The 17,500-nt window shown below is 38.6% G+C and overlaps 1 protein-coding gene across 1 annotated transcript in view; it reads left to right on the top strand.

The window, feature by feature from the left end:
* Nucleotides 1–10,739, top strand: part of LOC122808390 (alpha-tectorin-like) — a gene marked incomplete at its 3' end in the record, with an annotated part of 263,674 nt that extends 252,935 nt beyond the window's left edge. Inside the window, 1 exon segment of the mRNA XM_044079357.1 lies at nt 10,577–10,739. Within this exon segment, the coding sequence (XP_043935292.1) occupies nt 10,577–10,739 (163 nt within the window).
* Nucleotides 10,740–17,500: the final 6,761 nt, after the last annotated feature.

Raw genomic sequence — 17,500 nt, 5'->3', positions numbered from 1 at the left:
CCTCTGGGTTATGAATCTGTCCCTCCAGCATGTCCTATTTATTTCTGTGTTGAGGTTTAAATCTGTTGCTCTCATGGTTCTGATGGATTTGGATTTTCTGAGGTGGAGCATGGCCATTAATTCCGGATTGGACATGGCCTTGTACGTCAGGCACAGATCACCTCTGAGTAGGCGGTAATGGACTGAATAGAGCTGGAGTTTTTTCAGTCTGGCAGCATATGACATATGTTTAAGACCCTTTATCCTCTTGGTGAGGAACTTTTGGGGTCTTTCCAACTGCTGCAGGTGTCGGGTAAGATACATCCCAAATGGGGCATTGTACTCAATCATTGGCCTGATAAGAGAAGAGTATAGGGGCACAATGACCTCTCTTGATCTAGATGTGAAACCCTTCATGATAAGGTGGGCAATATAGAAGGTCTTCCTAACCACTTTGGCAATGTGAGTGTCAAATGAGAGGTTACTGTCAACCTGGGTCCCTAGGTCCCTGATTACCTCTTCTGTGCTTAATGGATTACCACCTATGTGGTAATTTGTGGGTACCTTGTATTTCCCAAAGGGTATGACTATACATTTTTGGCATTCAGCTTAAGGCCATGGCTCTGGCACCAATTATCCATTTCTATGAGGCCTCTCTGAAGGATGTTTGTGTCCGCTGGAGTATCAATTATGGCGCCCAGTTTGCAGTCATCTGCGAACTTTGTCAGCCAGAATCCTCCTATGTTTGCCTGTACCTCGGAAAAATAAATGCCGAACAAGAGGGGCCCAGGACTGAGCCCTGTGGGACACCGCTTGTGACTGGCTTAGAGTCTGACATAGCTCCAGCAACTCTGACCCTGTGGGTTCTGTCCTTGAGCCAGTTTGCAACCCATCTTGTGACATATGGGTTTACATTTAGGCTGGTGAGTTTGTCTATGATGCCCGAGTGGGGTATTGTGTCAAAGGCTTTTGCAAGGTCAAGGTAGGCTGTGTGAACTGCCTTACCCTCATCAATGGCCTTAGTGACTATTTCAAAAAAGTCGACCAAGTTCAAAAGGCAGGATCTGCCCTTGACAAAGCCAAATTGGGTAGGATCCAATGTCTGTAGGTCCCCAATGTCTTTGTTTATGAGTTCCATAATGATCCTCTCCATAGCTTTGCAGACCAGGCTCATCAAGCTTATGGGGTGGTAATTTCCAGGGTCCGTAGAAGCACCGCCTTTGTGAAGTGGGACCACTGTTGCCGTACGACACTCTTTGGGTACATATCCTGTAGTAAGGCTAAGATTAAACAGCAGCCTTATGTGTGGGTTTAGTTCCTCTTGGAGTTCATGTAGCACACAGCCGGGACACTATCCGGTCCCATTGATGCTGTGTTTTAGCTTTAGAGAGCGGCTCTCACCTGGGCATCTGAGATGTTTGGGAGGCTGCACTCTGCTGGGATAGTTATTTCTCCTTTTGGGGGCGAGGAGAAATTTGCACTGAACCTGTCTGCCAGAATGTTGGCAATGTCAGTGGGTTCAGTGTATTTTGTGTCATTTTGGACTAACTCTGAGCATATCTGGGAGTTTCCACCCAGGTTTCTAACATAGCTAAAGAAGGCCTTGTGATTGTCTTTTGTATCTTTTGCGATTTTTCTCTCAAAGTTGGCCTTGGATGATTTTATGAGTGATCGTAGTTTTTTGCTAGTACTGATCAGAGATGCCTTCCCTTTTAGGGATTTTGCTCTGTCATGTAGTAGCTTCCTCCTCCTGTTGTAAAATTTGTTTATGGCTGGGGTCCACCAGACCAGGCGCCTGCCTTTGGGGGAATGGGTCTTGGTTTTATTTGGGATTGCATGATCCATGCATTCTTGAAGGTGCCCGTAGAAGGCATTTGTAAAGGATTCAGCAGTGTGGGTTGTGGTTTCCACTGGCCCAGGGGCCTTGAAGGATACCACTTCAGTCTTAAGAAGTGTGAAGTTGGCTTTTGAAAAGTTCTTCACTGTGGTCTTTTGTGCCGGGGGTGGGGGTGGGATGTGGACTTCCAGTGAGATTAATTTATGGTCTGATCTTACCAATGAGGGATATACTTCCGGTGTGGAGCATTTTGTCCCCATGTTTGTGATGATCAGGTCTAGTATATTGTCTCCTCTTGTGGGAATGGTGACTAGTTGTTCCATCGCATTTGAGTTTATGAATTCTAGGAACCTTTGGGCTAGGGTGTTGGGGCTTGAGTAATGTTCCCAGTCTATGTTTGGGTAGTTGAAGTCTCCCAATATGATGGTATTTGGAGAGACATTCATACTCTCCAGTGTCTTCAGGAAGGCTGTGTGGGTTCCTGAGTTTGAGAGGGTGGTCTGTAGCATGCTACAAACTGTAAGGCAGTTTTGCCTATGGTTAGTTGCACCTGGATGGTCTCCGATGCTTCATGCATTGCCACTAACCTGGAGGTGTGGGTATCTTTGATGAATATGGATACTCCCCCTCCTTTTGTGGTTCGGTCCAAGTTTTGGGGCCGGAAAGCATGATATGAGGTAAAACCTGATAGTGCTGGGGTGCTCTCAGGAGCCTTGAACCAGGTTTCAGTCACTGCACAGACATCGATGTTCTCCATACTGAGGAGGGCTTCGAGAGCGTGCATCTTGAGGTTTAGACTTCTGGCATTGAGCAGCATGTCTGATTCCTTTACTTAAAGCTGGCAGTCCTGTTGACTTCCACTCCATTCCAATTACAGTGTATAAATAATATAGCTGGTAGAGTTATGTTATAGGATGAAATGGGCATGTATCTTGATGGATCTCTGCTAGTGATAAAACATGAGATAAAGAACAAGGGCCATGGCTGTAATCAGAAGTACTGTGAAACATGATGCACTGAAAAAAAAATCCTAAACACATTCCTTATCTATCTCTCTGTGTATATATCTGGTATATTATGGAATGTGCAATCCTTTTTCTAGCAGAATTGCTCAGGGAATTATGTAAGAGTGATTCATAGAATGCTGTAGAGCGACATAGAGATAAAAAGGCTGTAGCTTATAGTGCCACAGGGATCATGCTGGAGAAAGCCACATGCAAATGCAGCAGTCCAGGGTGTGGCTAATGCAAATTAGCTATGTGCAGTTCCCCAGAGGTTTTCCCAGGAATAATAGTAGAATGATACAAAGAAAAGAGCTAATGTAATATTCAGGGAGCATGATGGTGTGCACTCATTAATCCCTATAAATAGAACAGGGCTGTTACCTCCATTGTAGTGTGTGTGTGTGTGTGTGTGTGTGTGTGTGTGTGTGTGTGTGTGTGTGTGTGTGTGTGTGTGTGTGTGTGTGTGTGTGTGTGTGTGTGTGTGTGTGTGTGTGTGTGTGTGTGTGTGTGTGTGTGCGTGTGTGTGCGTGTGCATGTGCATGTGCACATGTACTATTAATGTAGTTACTTCTAAATGCAGAGTGTTCAATTCAGAGACATGCTAATGAGTTGCCAAAGAGCTTTTACTTGTTGCGACTCTTTTATCTCTTTGAATAGCATGTTATCACAGAAGTACTATTAGGATTCCCCCAGTGAAGCCTTAATAGTGCCACTGTTATTTTCAATGAAGCCTGTCTATTGTTCAAAAGGTTTATGTGTGGGTTGGGGGGTCAAGCTGGTTTCAATCTATGCCTTTCTAATTAACTGTCCTATTACCATGGGCAATATCAGAAAAACATAGAGAATATAGAAAAAAAAATCAATTCTGAATTCTGGCAGCTCCAGAATTTTGCCTAGTTTATACTATTGCCATTTTTAGCAGTGTTCAGCATGTTTTAGTTGACTGATTTGACTTTCAGGTAAGTACTTTCAATCAACTGATCAGGTACGAAAGAAAGCCATTACATTCTGAAATTTGCAAACTAAAATGAGTGCTTGATTCCAACAGATAAATGAATTTATACATTTAAATAAACTAGGATTTTATTTTAAAGAGTTTGATTTTCAGCTATATTGTATTTAATTCAATAGAATAAATATTTACAATAATAACTGACTATAATGAAAGATCCAAAAACTGAATCTGTTTTCAAAACTGAAACCTGGAATGCCTCTGACCTGTGTCTCTGAAGGAATTATATCGTTAAGAAATACTTTACACAAATTATTTTTATACTGACATTCTATTTTTCATTCATGTGGCTCTGTTACTAGGGTAGACTATTATATATAATATAAAATCAGTATAGCAATGAGTAGCTTTACTGACGTGGAAAAACAGTGGCCATTAAAATGAAAATAAGGACATCCTATTCGGTTACTTCTGAGTGAGAAAATGGCATGTAAAGTAAAAAATAAACAACTTAAGTAAAAAATATGAAGTTCAATACACAAGTTTAAGTAAAGTATGCTTCAGAGTCTAGCTACATTTTTTTGCCATCCTTTGCTGTAGTTTTCTTTACATACATTTACATTGTCAAGAGCACATGCATAAGGGTTGAACTGAATTCCCTATGGAAACCAGGGAAATAATTATGGGGTGCCCCTATGAGTATGAAGGGATTTCCTGCTGATGTCATGCCCTAGAGAAAGTGAGGGGCTGTACAGCACTGGGGACCATTGCACACTCCACTCACTGGCTCTTGCTGGGTGGACATGCAGGGCATAACAAAAATCCTTAAATACCACTGATGTCTGTTTAAATAATGGTCCCTCCCTGCCATCTGTCACCCCTGGTGAATGGGAGATACATATGGGCTGATTAATTATGGGGGGGTAATAACTGGTAGCAGCATAGACAAAGGGAACCAAAAAAAAAACGTGTCTGTCACGTCAGCTATGTTTCACAGACTCGGTGCTATGGCAGCTACCATCATTTATGTTTTCTGATAAAAACAACATAATTTGTAAGTGCATGCATAGTCTGCATATCTATGCTCATAATGAGTCATATTTCACATTCTTTTGAGTTATGCTGCATTTAGCTATATACATAAATGGTATTCCAGCTCTCAGAAATCTTGCTGTTCATGACTATGCGTGTTAGTACATTCATTGGTGAACATCAGTAACTTCATAATGGGCAGCAGTATATCATCAGTCCTAACAGCCAGTAATTAATAAAGCTTTTTCCAAAAATTCTAATTTCAAAAAAGCATGTTAATACAGCGGTGCAATACCTAGATAATATTTAAAACAACTAATTCATTAACAGAACACAATTTTCTTAAAAGCTAATGCCAATAACTCTGTTAGTTCCAATTATTCAAATTTAACATTAATAAACACCTGATAGAAATGTCATTTGCTTCCTGGTGTTATAGTCATATTTAACCTAAGCTGCAATTTTTTTAACTGTTAATGTAAAAACATTGTTCAAAAATGAAAAAAAAAATCTTTCTAAAGTATTCAACCATGTCTACAAGCAGTTTTACACACGCAAACCAATGCCTACAAACAAAACAACTCAACATTTAAAACCATTTTTGAATATTCACGAATAACTGAAGAGAAGCAACTGCATGTAAATGATTAGTACTATAAAATAATAAAAGTGCAACTTTTGTCATGGAGCTTTCAGGGAAGGAAAAATCATTCAGCATGAAATGCTCCTGAATATGTACAATTTTTAAAAAATAAAATGCAGATGAGATTATACATATCTATATACACTTACCATTTATTAAGGGTATAAGTACATTGGTGGACACTTTACAGGCATGACTTAGACATAAGGCACAATATAAAAAAAAATCAAAGAACCACTTATTTATTTATTTATTTATTGATTTATTTAGAATTCTATGTCTTTGACTTACAATATAAGCCTCATGCTATAAAGTATAATACATTTCAATAAAGTATAGAATAGTACTGTACTCAAGTAATAATACTCTTATTTATGAGAGACAACTAGTTATAATTATTATCTAGTCCTTATTCCTATTTGCAAATTTGAAAAAAAAGTGCTGCCAACTATCCATTCATAATACTGATATTAAATTTCAAAATATTTGCAGCTGTGTGCTATAATTCATTTAAACAGAAGGGATTGGTTTGAAAATGTTCATATTATTTAGAAGTTTACATACAAAAATATGCCCCATCCTATATAATTCTATATCCAAGTAAGTAATAAAACAATCACTGCATGCATTTCAACTTCATTTAGAAAACTAGAATAAATAATGTTGGAATGTATAACCAGTATAGCAATCAGTGGAATGACATAGGATCATAGGTTCATGGTTGTTTAAAAGGCTAATGACCACAAGGGCCTTTTTAAGCTGAGCCATGGATCCCAAATCTCTGACAAGTTCCAATATCCTTCATAAGTGTAAGAAGGGGTTTGGGAGATGAACCATTTACAGGCTTCCTGTGTCCATTTGAGACACAAGTGTCAACCAGGGATGAATTTCCTGTTCCCTATCCAATTGGCCATGTTGCACTTGAATTAGGTTAGGGAGAAACTCTGCTTCACATGGCTTGGGAGCCTGTTCCATAGATTGGGTAGTCACTGGGATACACGACTGTCTGTCCAGCAGGTCCTATTTATATCACAAGCAGGTTTAAGTATTTAGAATGGGTAGTTCTGGTGCTGTTTATTTTGTGGATATGCAGAAGGTCCATCAGAGTGGGGTTTGACAATGCCCTGTATGCCAGGCATAGATCTCATCTCAAAAGCCTATAGGAGATAGTATACAGGGATAGGGCCTTGAATTGGTCTGAATACAACATTTTACTTACTCCCTGTATTCTTTTAGTGAGGAACCCCTGTGGACTTTCTAATTGCTGGATGTGCCTGGTTAAGTACATACCAAAGGGGCATTGTACTCAATGACAGGTCTGATGAATGCCAAATACAGTGGAACAATGACTTTGTCAGACTTAGATGCCCTACCTTTGTTTATCAGTTGCACAACATACAATGATTTCCTCACACTGTAGACACGTGATGGTCAAAGGCTAGATTACTATGTATGTTCCTAAGTCCCTGACTACTGGGTCATCTCTAAGAGGGTGTGTTGTCAATATAATAGCTACCAGGGGTGGATAACTTCCCAAAGGATACTATTATGCATTTCTTGGCATTTAGTTTTAGTCCCTGGCTCTGACACTGGTTGTTTGTCTGTGTCAGCCAATCCTGGAAAACATTTGTGTCAGTGTGAGATTCAATGACAGCTCCTAATTTGAAATCATCTGCAAATTTAGTCAGCCAGAAACCACTGACATTGGTCTTAACTTCAGAGAAGTAAATGCCAAAAAAGACGGGTCCAAGGACTGATCCCCAAGGGACTCCACATGTGACTGGCCTCTTTCTAGAAGTAGACTTCCCGATTCTAACTTCTCAGGTCCTGTCTGTGAGCTAGTTGGCTATCCACTGGCTGACATATGAGTTTGTACCTAACTTTTTGAGTTTGTCAACAATGCCTGAGTGGGGTATTATGTCAAATGCCTTGACCATGTCAAGGTAGACAGTGTGAACCACTTTTTCCTCATCCATTGTTTGGTTACCTTCTCAAAGAAGTCCACCAGGTTGAGTAGGCATGACCTGCCCTTGATGAAACCAAACTCGGTTGGGTCCATTGTCTGCAGGTTTACTATATCACTGTTTATCATTTCCATGATAATTCTTTCCATGGCTTTACATTATAAGACTAATGAAACTTATGGGTTTTTAGTTTCTCGGGTCTGTAGATGTCCCACCTTTGTGCAGAAGGATGACTGTTGCTGTTCTCCATTCATGAGGCACAAAGCCTGTTTGGAGGCTACAGTTAAACAGTAATTTGAAATGCCCTGATAGGTCATGCTTCATGCTATTTAGAAGGCATCCTGGGATATTGTCTGGGCTCATTGATGTAGTGTTCTTCATCTTAGAGAAAGCATTAAGGACCTGTTCCCTAGTGACAATAGGGGGAGTGATATTTGATGGTATTTCCTGAGGGAAGGTTGAGGGGGAGAGAGGGGTAAAGTTGGAACTGAATTTATCAGCCAGGAGGTTTTTTATATATTCTGGCTCAGTAAAGGTGGCTCCATTTTCAATGAGATCTGCACACACTTGTGTATTGCCTTTGAAGTTACGGACATAGCTAAATAATGCTTTGTGGTTGTCCTTGGCCTGAGAGGTCAAACTTACCGCAAATTTGGCTTTGGTAAACTTTATTTGTCTTCTCAGTTGTTTGTTTAGTTTGATGTGAGTGATTTTATCCTGCTTGGTGCTGCTTTTATCCTGCTGGGTGCTGCACCTCCTAAGTTTTGCCATGATTTTCTTCCTTCTGTTATACAGCCTACTGATTTTGTGATTCCACCAGGGTGGCTTGTTTTTTAAGTTAGTTCTGTGCTTCTATGCATCTGTTAACATACTTGTGTAGGGTTTTTGTGAACAGTTCTGCACAGGCAGCAGTGTTCTTAGGATATATGGGGGCTTGAAATTTTGCCAGGTTATCACATAATAGCAGGAGGTTAGCCTTAGAATAGTTCCTGAATATTCCAGGTTTAGCTTGGGGTCCAGGTTTTAGTTTTACTTCATATGAGACCATTTTGTGGTCTGACATTACCAGGGAAGACATTACAGTAGGGAGTGTGCAGCACTCTCCCATATTAGTGAAGACCTGATCCAGTATGGTTGCACCTCTGGTTGGTGTATTAGCAACGTGGTCCAGGGAGTTTGTGTTTACAAAATCCAGTAATCGCTGTGCCTGTATTTTTGGTGTCATATAGGATTCGCAGTTAATAGTGAGGTAATTAAAGTCATCCATGAATATGGTATTGGGTTGGATGGTTAGTGTTACTAATAAGTTTAAATACATGGTATGGGTTTCCTGGGTCATAGAGGGGGACCTATAGTTTGCAAAGAAGTGGTATCGGATTTTACCTATGGTGATTTGAACATGGAGCAGCTCAAGTGCATTGTCCTGTTTGACCAGCCTACAAGTATATTTATTTTTGATGCAAATAGAGACACCTCCACCTTTAGTCCCTGCCTATGAAGTAGCTGGTCTAAACGTGTGGAAGGCATTATAACCTTGCACTGTTGGTGTGCTTTCTGTGGCTTTAAACCATGTCTCAGTGACCACAAATGCATCAGCATTCTCTAGGGTGAAGAGAGCTCTTAGGGAGTGGAGTTTTTGTTTATACTCCTAGCATTGGGCAGTAATACCGTTAGTTTTTCTTGGTTTTGATTTGCTGTGTCAGAAGTACTTTCAGTTTGGCATTGTCTAAAACCGGCACTATGGGGAAAGACAATGTTTAACTAATATTTGAAAGCCTAGAGGAGAGAGGTGCAGACCATCCCTGGCAAAGCAGTGTGGTCTGTTGACCATCTCCTTCCATGCTGACAAATATTGCACCCCCTTAGAATGACACCAGAAACTAAGCCAGTTATTAAAGTCAATCATCTTTTGTTTGTATTGTGGCATAATCATTGGAGAAGGTAAAATGCTGCTCAATGCTAGGCTCATACCAGCTCGAAACATATATTCCTAAAGTTCCATGATATCTCTGTTCATATCCTCTAGGGTGGTACATCTCAGGTCATTTACTCCCACATGGACTATGACTGAGTCATATTGGTACTTGTGGTCCAATGACTTGAGTGCATGCATATTGTAGCGGATCCTAGCCCCTGATAAGCCACTGACCATAACTTTCTCCTTACTCAGCCTGGTGAGAGGGACATCAGTGTGTCTCATGATGAAGTCTCCAATGGCTAGAATGTTAGCTTGGGTGGATGCTTGCCTTATATGCTTAGAGGTAGCAGCTCCATGAAATATGTCAATCTGTCTGCTGTTTTGAAAGATTGCATTTGGGGCTGCTGAGGGTATTTGTTACGTATACTTCATCTTGGAGGTCTTTGTGGTTTATGAAGGTTACATTTAAGTGCCTCCTCAGCATATGTGGGTTGATATGTCTGCTTTGAATTGTGGGTGATGGGTGCAGCATGTGTACTAGTGACAACCTTATTGACATTAGGGGTACCTTTATGTGAGAACTTTGCCTCCAGCAACATTGTGTAAATACATCTCTCACATACCATATACATTTGTTTGAGAATTAACTGGTTCTCAGTAAACATGAGGCAATTTCTACATTGCCTCAGGAAGCCCATATCCAGCAATCTAGTAATATAGACAGTGGAAATGTTCATATCCAGGGCAACAGACCCTTTTTTATTGATAGACAGTTGGAGTGAGAATATCGATCAATGTCAGGAGTATCCAGTTTGCAACTATGGGGACAATGCTACTGCAAAGTAGGTGTCCTGTGTACAACAATGTACTGGAGAAATTTCAGTCATGCTTTTACAGGAAAAAAATGTCACTCAAGTTGTCTCAGTCTGTACAGAGCACTGCCAAACACTTGAGGGGTAGCTAATGCAGAGACCCTGAAAATTTAAGGATAAAGTATTTAGGCAGATATTCTAAAGTTAGAAACAAATCAAGCAGTACTTACTGAAAACAAAGGAGTTGTCCTACAAACATTTTTCTAATGATTTTCTTCCATTGTATATATTTATAACTATGTTGCCTCACCCAGGACATTGTTTGCGTGTTTGCTGTGTCACATATTTAAGCACTTATGTGTACAAATACAAGCTACTGCTTATTGTGTTTGTTTTCTCATTCTCTCTAAACATAGTTTATTCTATTTTATTTAGCTGTCCAAATCCTGGTGATGGAACTGTGATTATTGATGAAGATGGTGTGTCAACAATTGCACGATTTTCTTTTGCTGTGTTTAAGTTCCAAGGTGCTGCTACACAATTTTATACTCACTGCCAAATTCGCCTTTGCAATATACAGACCAGCATATGCACTACAGTAAGTTTTTGTCTGACTTATCTGCTTTTTTTACTATGCATCTCTGTGAGGAAAACTGAAGCAGAAAATAATCTAGGATATTCCTTTACTACCTTAATTTATTTTAAGTATTTGTATCATTGACTATTAACCTGCATTCTTGGCTTTGTCTTTAAAAAGAAATAGTGACAGTAGTTTAACAAATGCAGCTTGTGTTTAGAAAAGTCATTAAAAGCTTATATATAATGACACTATTTTATTGATGAGAAGCTATATATGCATATGTTATTCAAGTGAAAAACAATGTTCAAATCTCAGTTCATCAAAATGTGAAACTAACTGAGATTTAACCATCAGAAAAAAAGTAAAATTCTTTAGGGTAAAGATCCCATGCACCAAATACTCAGGACTCTGTATCATTGTACCTAACATTCTGATTTTATGAGGGCATCGGGAGCATTGCCTTCACCCCTTCACTGAGTTAATTCATTCAGATGGCACTTTGGCTAATTATGCCTTATTGCAATTTGTTGTTATGCTCAGTGGCATAACTATGGTGGGGCAAATGATGCAGCTGTCTCAGGCATGAGGTGGTAAGGGGTGCAATCATTAGGTGATGATAATGTGGAAGAACAGTGCCAGCATTGAAAAATAAATGCCAATACTGCATTTGCAAAGCAAAGAAATGCTTTGGGTATAGTAAAGCAATGCTAGTAAGCCGCTTGTTACATTTGTAGCAAGCTGTTTGCTACATTTACAGACTAGAGAAGCAGCCCCTTTTTCTTTGATCTTATACTTTGAGTGCTGGGAGACTATAGAACCTAGCCATGATTCTGCTATAAAGGCATACACAGACACACTTACATACATTTACATAAACACACACACATGTGCACACACACACACACACACACACACACACACACACACACACACACACACACACACACACACACACACACACACACACACACACACACACACACACACACACACACACACACACACACACACACACACACACACACACATACACATATACACATTACTTATCTAAACACAGAGATACATATAGCTAAAAGATAGATCAATATGGATATAGATATAGATATATAGATACAGATATTTTTATCCTGAAGTTTTTGCTTAAAAAAATTCTAAAAGGTTAGCATACATATCTATATCTATTTTTATATTTATCTATAAAATATTGTCAAGGGTAACTTTGAAAGAAAAAACAGCAAGTTAAAATGTACTTTAGACTGAAAAGATGTTTCATCAAAAAGTGTAAAAGTCTATATATGTTTTTTCTGCTGTCAGTTTTGATCATAGGAGTTATTAGTGACATAGAAAATGTTGTGCAAATTTATAATACCCCCATCGTGTTATACCCCTAAATTTGTAGATGATTTAGTCTGTGCACCAGCACTGATTCACTGTGTGTGGTGATCTCTTATTTTCTTCATGGATGGTTCACTTTGGAGCTAGTCTATATAATTAGGGGGTATAGCAGGTGGATTCTCCCACTTGAGGGGTGCAGGAGACTTGTCTTAATGCAAAAAAAAATTCCCCATAGGAAGTGTGAGGATGTGAGGTATTGCCAGACATGCCAGGAGAAGTAGGGCAGTGGATGTGTAACATTCAGCACAACTAGCTGGAATTTAGTGAAGAATTATAAGCCATTTGTATATCAAATTGATTGTACAGATGCTTGTGTTGAAAAATGTATTTGTGAAGCTGCTTGCATTAAAAATGTATCAACAGTGTGCCCTGCTTGGCAGAAAAGAAATGCACATGTATTATTTAACTGTTATATGTATATATTGTAACAGAGGATACTGGAAGAGAAAAGGTTAATCTCAATTCACCTAACTTTGAGAAATAGTAAGAAAATTAAATCACTGGGCCTAGGCCATAAAGATGTTATCTCACAGTTTTAAATGAAGCCAGAAATGCAATGTCTGTAAGAAACATGGTTTGTTAGTCTCTGTAGGAGGAGTAGAAGTTTGTAATTGTTTTATCATTTCCAGAAGCTGCACCAGATCTGAGCAATTCTCTTGTATGTGTGTATTACTGACATGTAGGTGCTAAATCCTGGCAGTTTCTAGCAATAGAGGGCTGCATGGGAACCAGAAGTCAGATGATCAGATGTGTGTGCTGTAATTTTGTACAGAAATAATGTTTTAATATTAGATGAGACAGAAGTCTCAGAGCAGTCTGTTTCTTCGAACCTGACATAGAAGGATATTCAGGAAACAATCACAGTCAAGAGTAAAGTACCTCCAGAACAGCAGCCAAAAAGGAATCCAAAAACAAAGCTAGCTGAAGACACACCACGACTATAAGAAGCTGACCATTTATTGAATTAAAACATAAAAAACAAAAACAACGCGTTCCCAGTAAGCGCTTTCACATTCCACATGAATGCTTCATCAGACTGTTAAAAGAACACTGAATTAACCACCCTATAGCTTTCACATTCCACATGAATGCTTCATCAGACTGTTAAAAGAACTCTGAATTAACCACCCTATAAATATATTTATAGGGTGGTTAATTCAGTGTTCTTTTAACAGTCTGATGAAGCATTCATGTGGAATGTGAAAGCACTTACTGGGAACATGTTGTTTTTGTTTTTTATGTTTTAATTCAATAAACAGTCATCTTCTTATAGTTGTGGTGTGTCTTTAACTAGCTTTGTTTTTGGATTCCTTTTTGACATAGAACGATCTCTCACCTACTTCATTGTGCCTTGCTCTAGTAAGTGACCAAGGAGAGTCATTTTCTAAATCAGTTAGGAAAATTCAGTGAGATTAGTTAAGTACTATTTTTCTGTAACTGTGTGAATCTATTCATCTGTGTTATTTTAATACTTCCTGTAGTTGAAACTCTGGTGTTTACTGTAAATAGATATTTCATATTTTCATGTTCCTTTATTATTTATTATTAAATATATTTAAACTTTTCATCATGGCTGGTTCTTTAGAGAATCTTTTAACCTTTGGGAGTACTTATATCTATTGATGACACCGTGCCCACTCCTGGAGTCTGGCTGATTGGTCAACATTACCATTTGTATTAATATTTATTCCACTCAATATAATTGGGTACCCTTGCAAGATACTTAGGTAGCTGGCTTTGTAATGTCTGGTGGCAGTGATAACTACCTTATAGTCTGGGCAGAAGGGGGCACAGCAGGTAAATCTATGCCAGCCTTTCCTGTGTGTGTGTGTGTGTGTGTGTGTGTGTGTGTGTGTGTGTGTGTGTGTGTGTGTGTGTGTGTGAAAATAAAATCTCACAGAGTGTGTGTGTGTCTGCTACTGGGAGCAGTGTCACAAAGCACTGGTTTCACAGAGCAGGTGCTAGAGGACTTGGCCTGGACACTCAGCTGAGGACTTAGCCCTATAGCTGTGCTAGTGGGGAGCATTACTGGAGCTCTGGAGGGAGAGAGATATAAAGAAATCTAGACCCTGGGCTGACTGTGTTCCCTGTGTGCCCTTAAGGGAAATTGTGCTTAATGCAGAGAAGTCTGCATATGGAAGTACTGAATGTGTATCCATTTGTATTCCAAGTAAACATCCCTCTCCAGTGTCAGTGTGGCTCCTTGATTACTGGCTCAGAGTGGGGACATCACAGGAAAGACCACTTGAGATGGAATGTAAATAGCTAACTGCCCACACAAGGTAAAAGGGGGAAGGCAATGTGCAGACAGAAAAGACAGAGTACAGAGGCATCTGATCTAAAAAAAAGGTTATAAGGAATCTTCAGGAAATGAGAAGGATCCCTGTTAACTTGAAGGTATATCTACAATTTGCTTGAGGGAATTGTTATGCTGTGTTTGAGAAGTCATTATCCTGTGTGAGCAAACTAGATTAGCTTTGTGATAAATTCTGCTAAAATGGGAGAGACTAGACAGAACTCTGATTTCTGTAAGTACTGAACTGTTTTTTTTTTTTTAGAAAAACCTATATGAATATATATCAAAAGATCTAATCTGAACTGTGAAATTTTCTGCATTCAGTAATTCAGCTGCTTGATTCCTGAATACATTTTTCACAGGATATATGTAGCCTGATTTATTTTGTTCTGCATACTGAAGAGAAGTATATTTTATTTTGACATGTTAACTAAACATGATTTGAAGTCTATCAACCTGGCCTTCAGACCATTTGTTGTAAGTATAGTAAATATAGTAACTGCATCCTGCAGTGAAAGCACAGGTTTGATTCTGTCTACCTAAGCCCACACACAGAATTGACTCAGAGGAGGTAAAAACTGTTCAAAGGAAACATCTGATTTGGGTCTGACTCAGGAAACAGATCTAAAGTAAACTATAAACAAATGTCAGTTGTAAGATCATACTATACCCACTTCTGGGCTATAGTGAAATCTTCACTTATGTGGCAAGCTTCAGGTAGTTTCATTGGCTTGAATGCAATGTATATGAGACAATGAAAGACACTGGACAACAGCTGAGGAACAGAACAGATCCATTTAACTGGAGTTGTAGGTGAGACATTTTCTTTTATTTTTAACAGTTTGCAAGGCATTCTTAGCCAGCTCAGGGATGTCTCTCATTTTGGCTCATATTTCCGCTCCATCCATCTTAATCCCTCCTAAGACTTGTGATTTTGGAGAAAAAGTAGTGAATTACACTTAAAAATATTGACACTATGTCATTATAGACTTTTTTAACTTAAGAAAACATGTATTATTTCACGTTTTCTTATTCTGTCAATGTTTTCGGTTAATATTACTAATATTTTAAAAGTGTCCCTGATTGCCCCTGATTCTTTCTGGATTTGTTCCTGATTCTGTTGAGATTTGTCCTTAATTCAGATGAGAGTTATGTCAGGCCCTAGGCAGCTGTCTAAGTCATCTTGTGCTGGATCTGGCCTTGAACCTGTCTGTACCATGACAGCTCCTCGTAAAACTTTGCGTACAATGGATACTGTAATACGAGCTCAAGCTTTTAAGACTGACTTTTCTATGTAAAATCCTTTTCTTATAATTAAATATAATAACTTTTCCCTTTACATCTGCAGTCATCTGTACCCTGTGTAAGACATGTAATACCCAAAAAATAAACTCCATGCCACATCTGCCCACTTTAAGGTAACACAGCCTATCTTTGCACCAAGAAATTCACTGCTTCTACAAACACAGTTGTAGAGAAACAAGGCAAATGCTTTAAGAAGAGTAGCCTCAGGATTCAAATGTTTGACTGTGAGAGCATCACTGTGCTAAATCGCAGTTAATGTGACCATTGCAGATAGAATTGTGAAATAATTCCAAAGGTTTTGACACTCATCCCGTCATAATTTCTTGGATGCCATGTGTTTTGTTTCATATTTTCCTTCCTAGACAAAAGCAAACCAGGTAAATGGTAAGTTTGCACTAGTGTCCTTTAGCTATATTAAAGAAAACTTGTAGGTGTATCACTTAAAAGTTCACTCTGTACTTCAGCAGGTCATGATGCTTCTGCCCACAATTAACTGTAAATTAATCAAGTGTTCTAGTTTCATGCAGGATCTCATGTCCTTTGTGGCATTTGCTTCCTGTTGATAAATATAAGCATTACTGTATAGTTAAGCAGTAACCAGTGGTGGGATTGTTGTTTGTGTGAAATTTACTACACATACGGGAATTAGACGATGAGGGTGATGCCCCAGTGCTCTGGCAGAAGCACAGTTAGGTAAACTAAAAATAACTCACATCCTAGCTCTGATTATTTCTATTATACCTTTATACCTCGGGCCAGCTTTTTTAAGCAAGCTTTATTGATTTGTATATTTGTTGCATATGTATTTGGGTTGGAATAATTGCTAAAATAGTCCCTACTTTTTGTGAGTTTGTTGTGACTTGATTCCACTTTATGTGTTTGTGCATCTGTTTTTATTTTAACTTTTTCTCTGTATTTTTTAAGTAGCTAGTGTGAGTCAGTTTTAAACTACAAAGCTACATCTGCAGTCATCTGGGATTTATTTTAAACTTTTGTTACATTGGGTGAGTAAGGGTTTCTCTTCAGCAGTCTCACTCCATTTTGCTTGTGTTTACTTTCCTGGTTCATGTTTCCTTGCTGTCTATTACAGCATGTGTGTTTTAGCACTGTATCCCTTTGGCTGCTGTAATTTATAAGCACTGTTACCTCCATGATCACTTTTTCATCAGAGAAAGGACAAAACATAAATAGACAACTGTGAGGTTGTATGGACTTGGAGTTAGTAAAAATAAGAATGGGTATAGTGAGTAAACAATGCTATTGTTTACTTTATTAATGTGTCCATTTATATTTGATTATGGGATTTTATTTATTTTAGTTTATTTGTGATGTTTTGTTTGAAAAAGTATATCAAGTATGAGAGTTAGGGAAGTGTCTGTTTTATAGGAGAAATGTCTTTTTTGTATCACTTCTGCCATTTTGATTAACTGTAGTAAACCAGAAAAAAGTGCCTAGGTTGTTTTTTGTTGTTTCTTTTAGCTTTTAAGCCACAGTGGAAGCAGTGGAACTATGATTCCGCTAATGATAGTAAGATACTATTATTTTAGATTTCTGAAACATTTTTATTAAGCTTCAACTATTTTAGATTTCTGAAACATGTTTATTAAACTTCAAGTTAAGTATTCGTTCCTACAACATATTCTGCTGGTAAGCTTAAACCATACTTTGTAGCAGATACATTTTCCATGATACAGCAAAATACTTAGTAGCAATGGAGGAAGATTAATTTGTGCTTAAATGTAAGACAGTTTATTACAGCAAAATAAACTTAGTAGCAAAT

Source organism: Protopterus annectens, chromosome 8.part0, assembly GCF_019279795.1.
Source record: "Protopterus annectens isolate FY-2018-M chromosome 8.part0, PAN1.0, whole genome shotgun sequence".
Taxonomy (NCBI): Eukaryota; Metazoa; Chordata; order Ceratodontiformes; family Protopteridae; genus Protopterus; species Protopterus annectens.
This window is presented reverse-complemented; position numbering and strand designations above follow the sequence as displayed.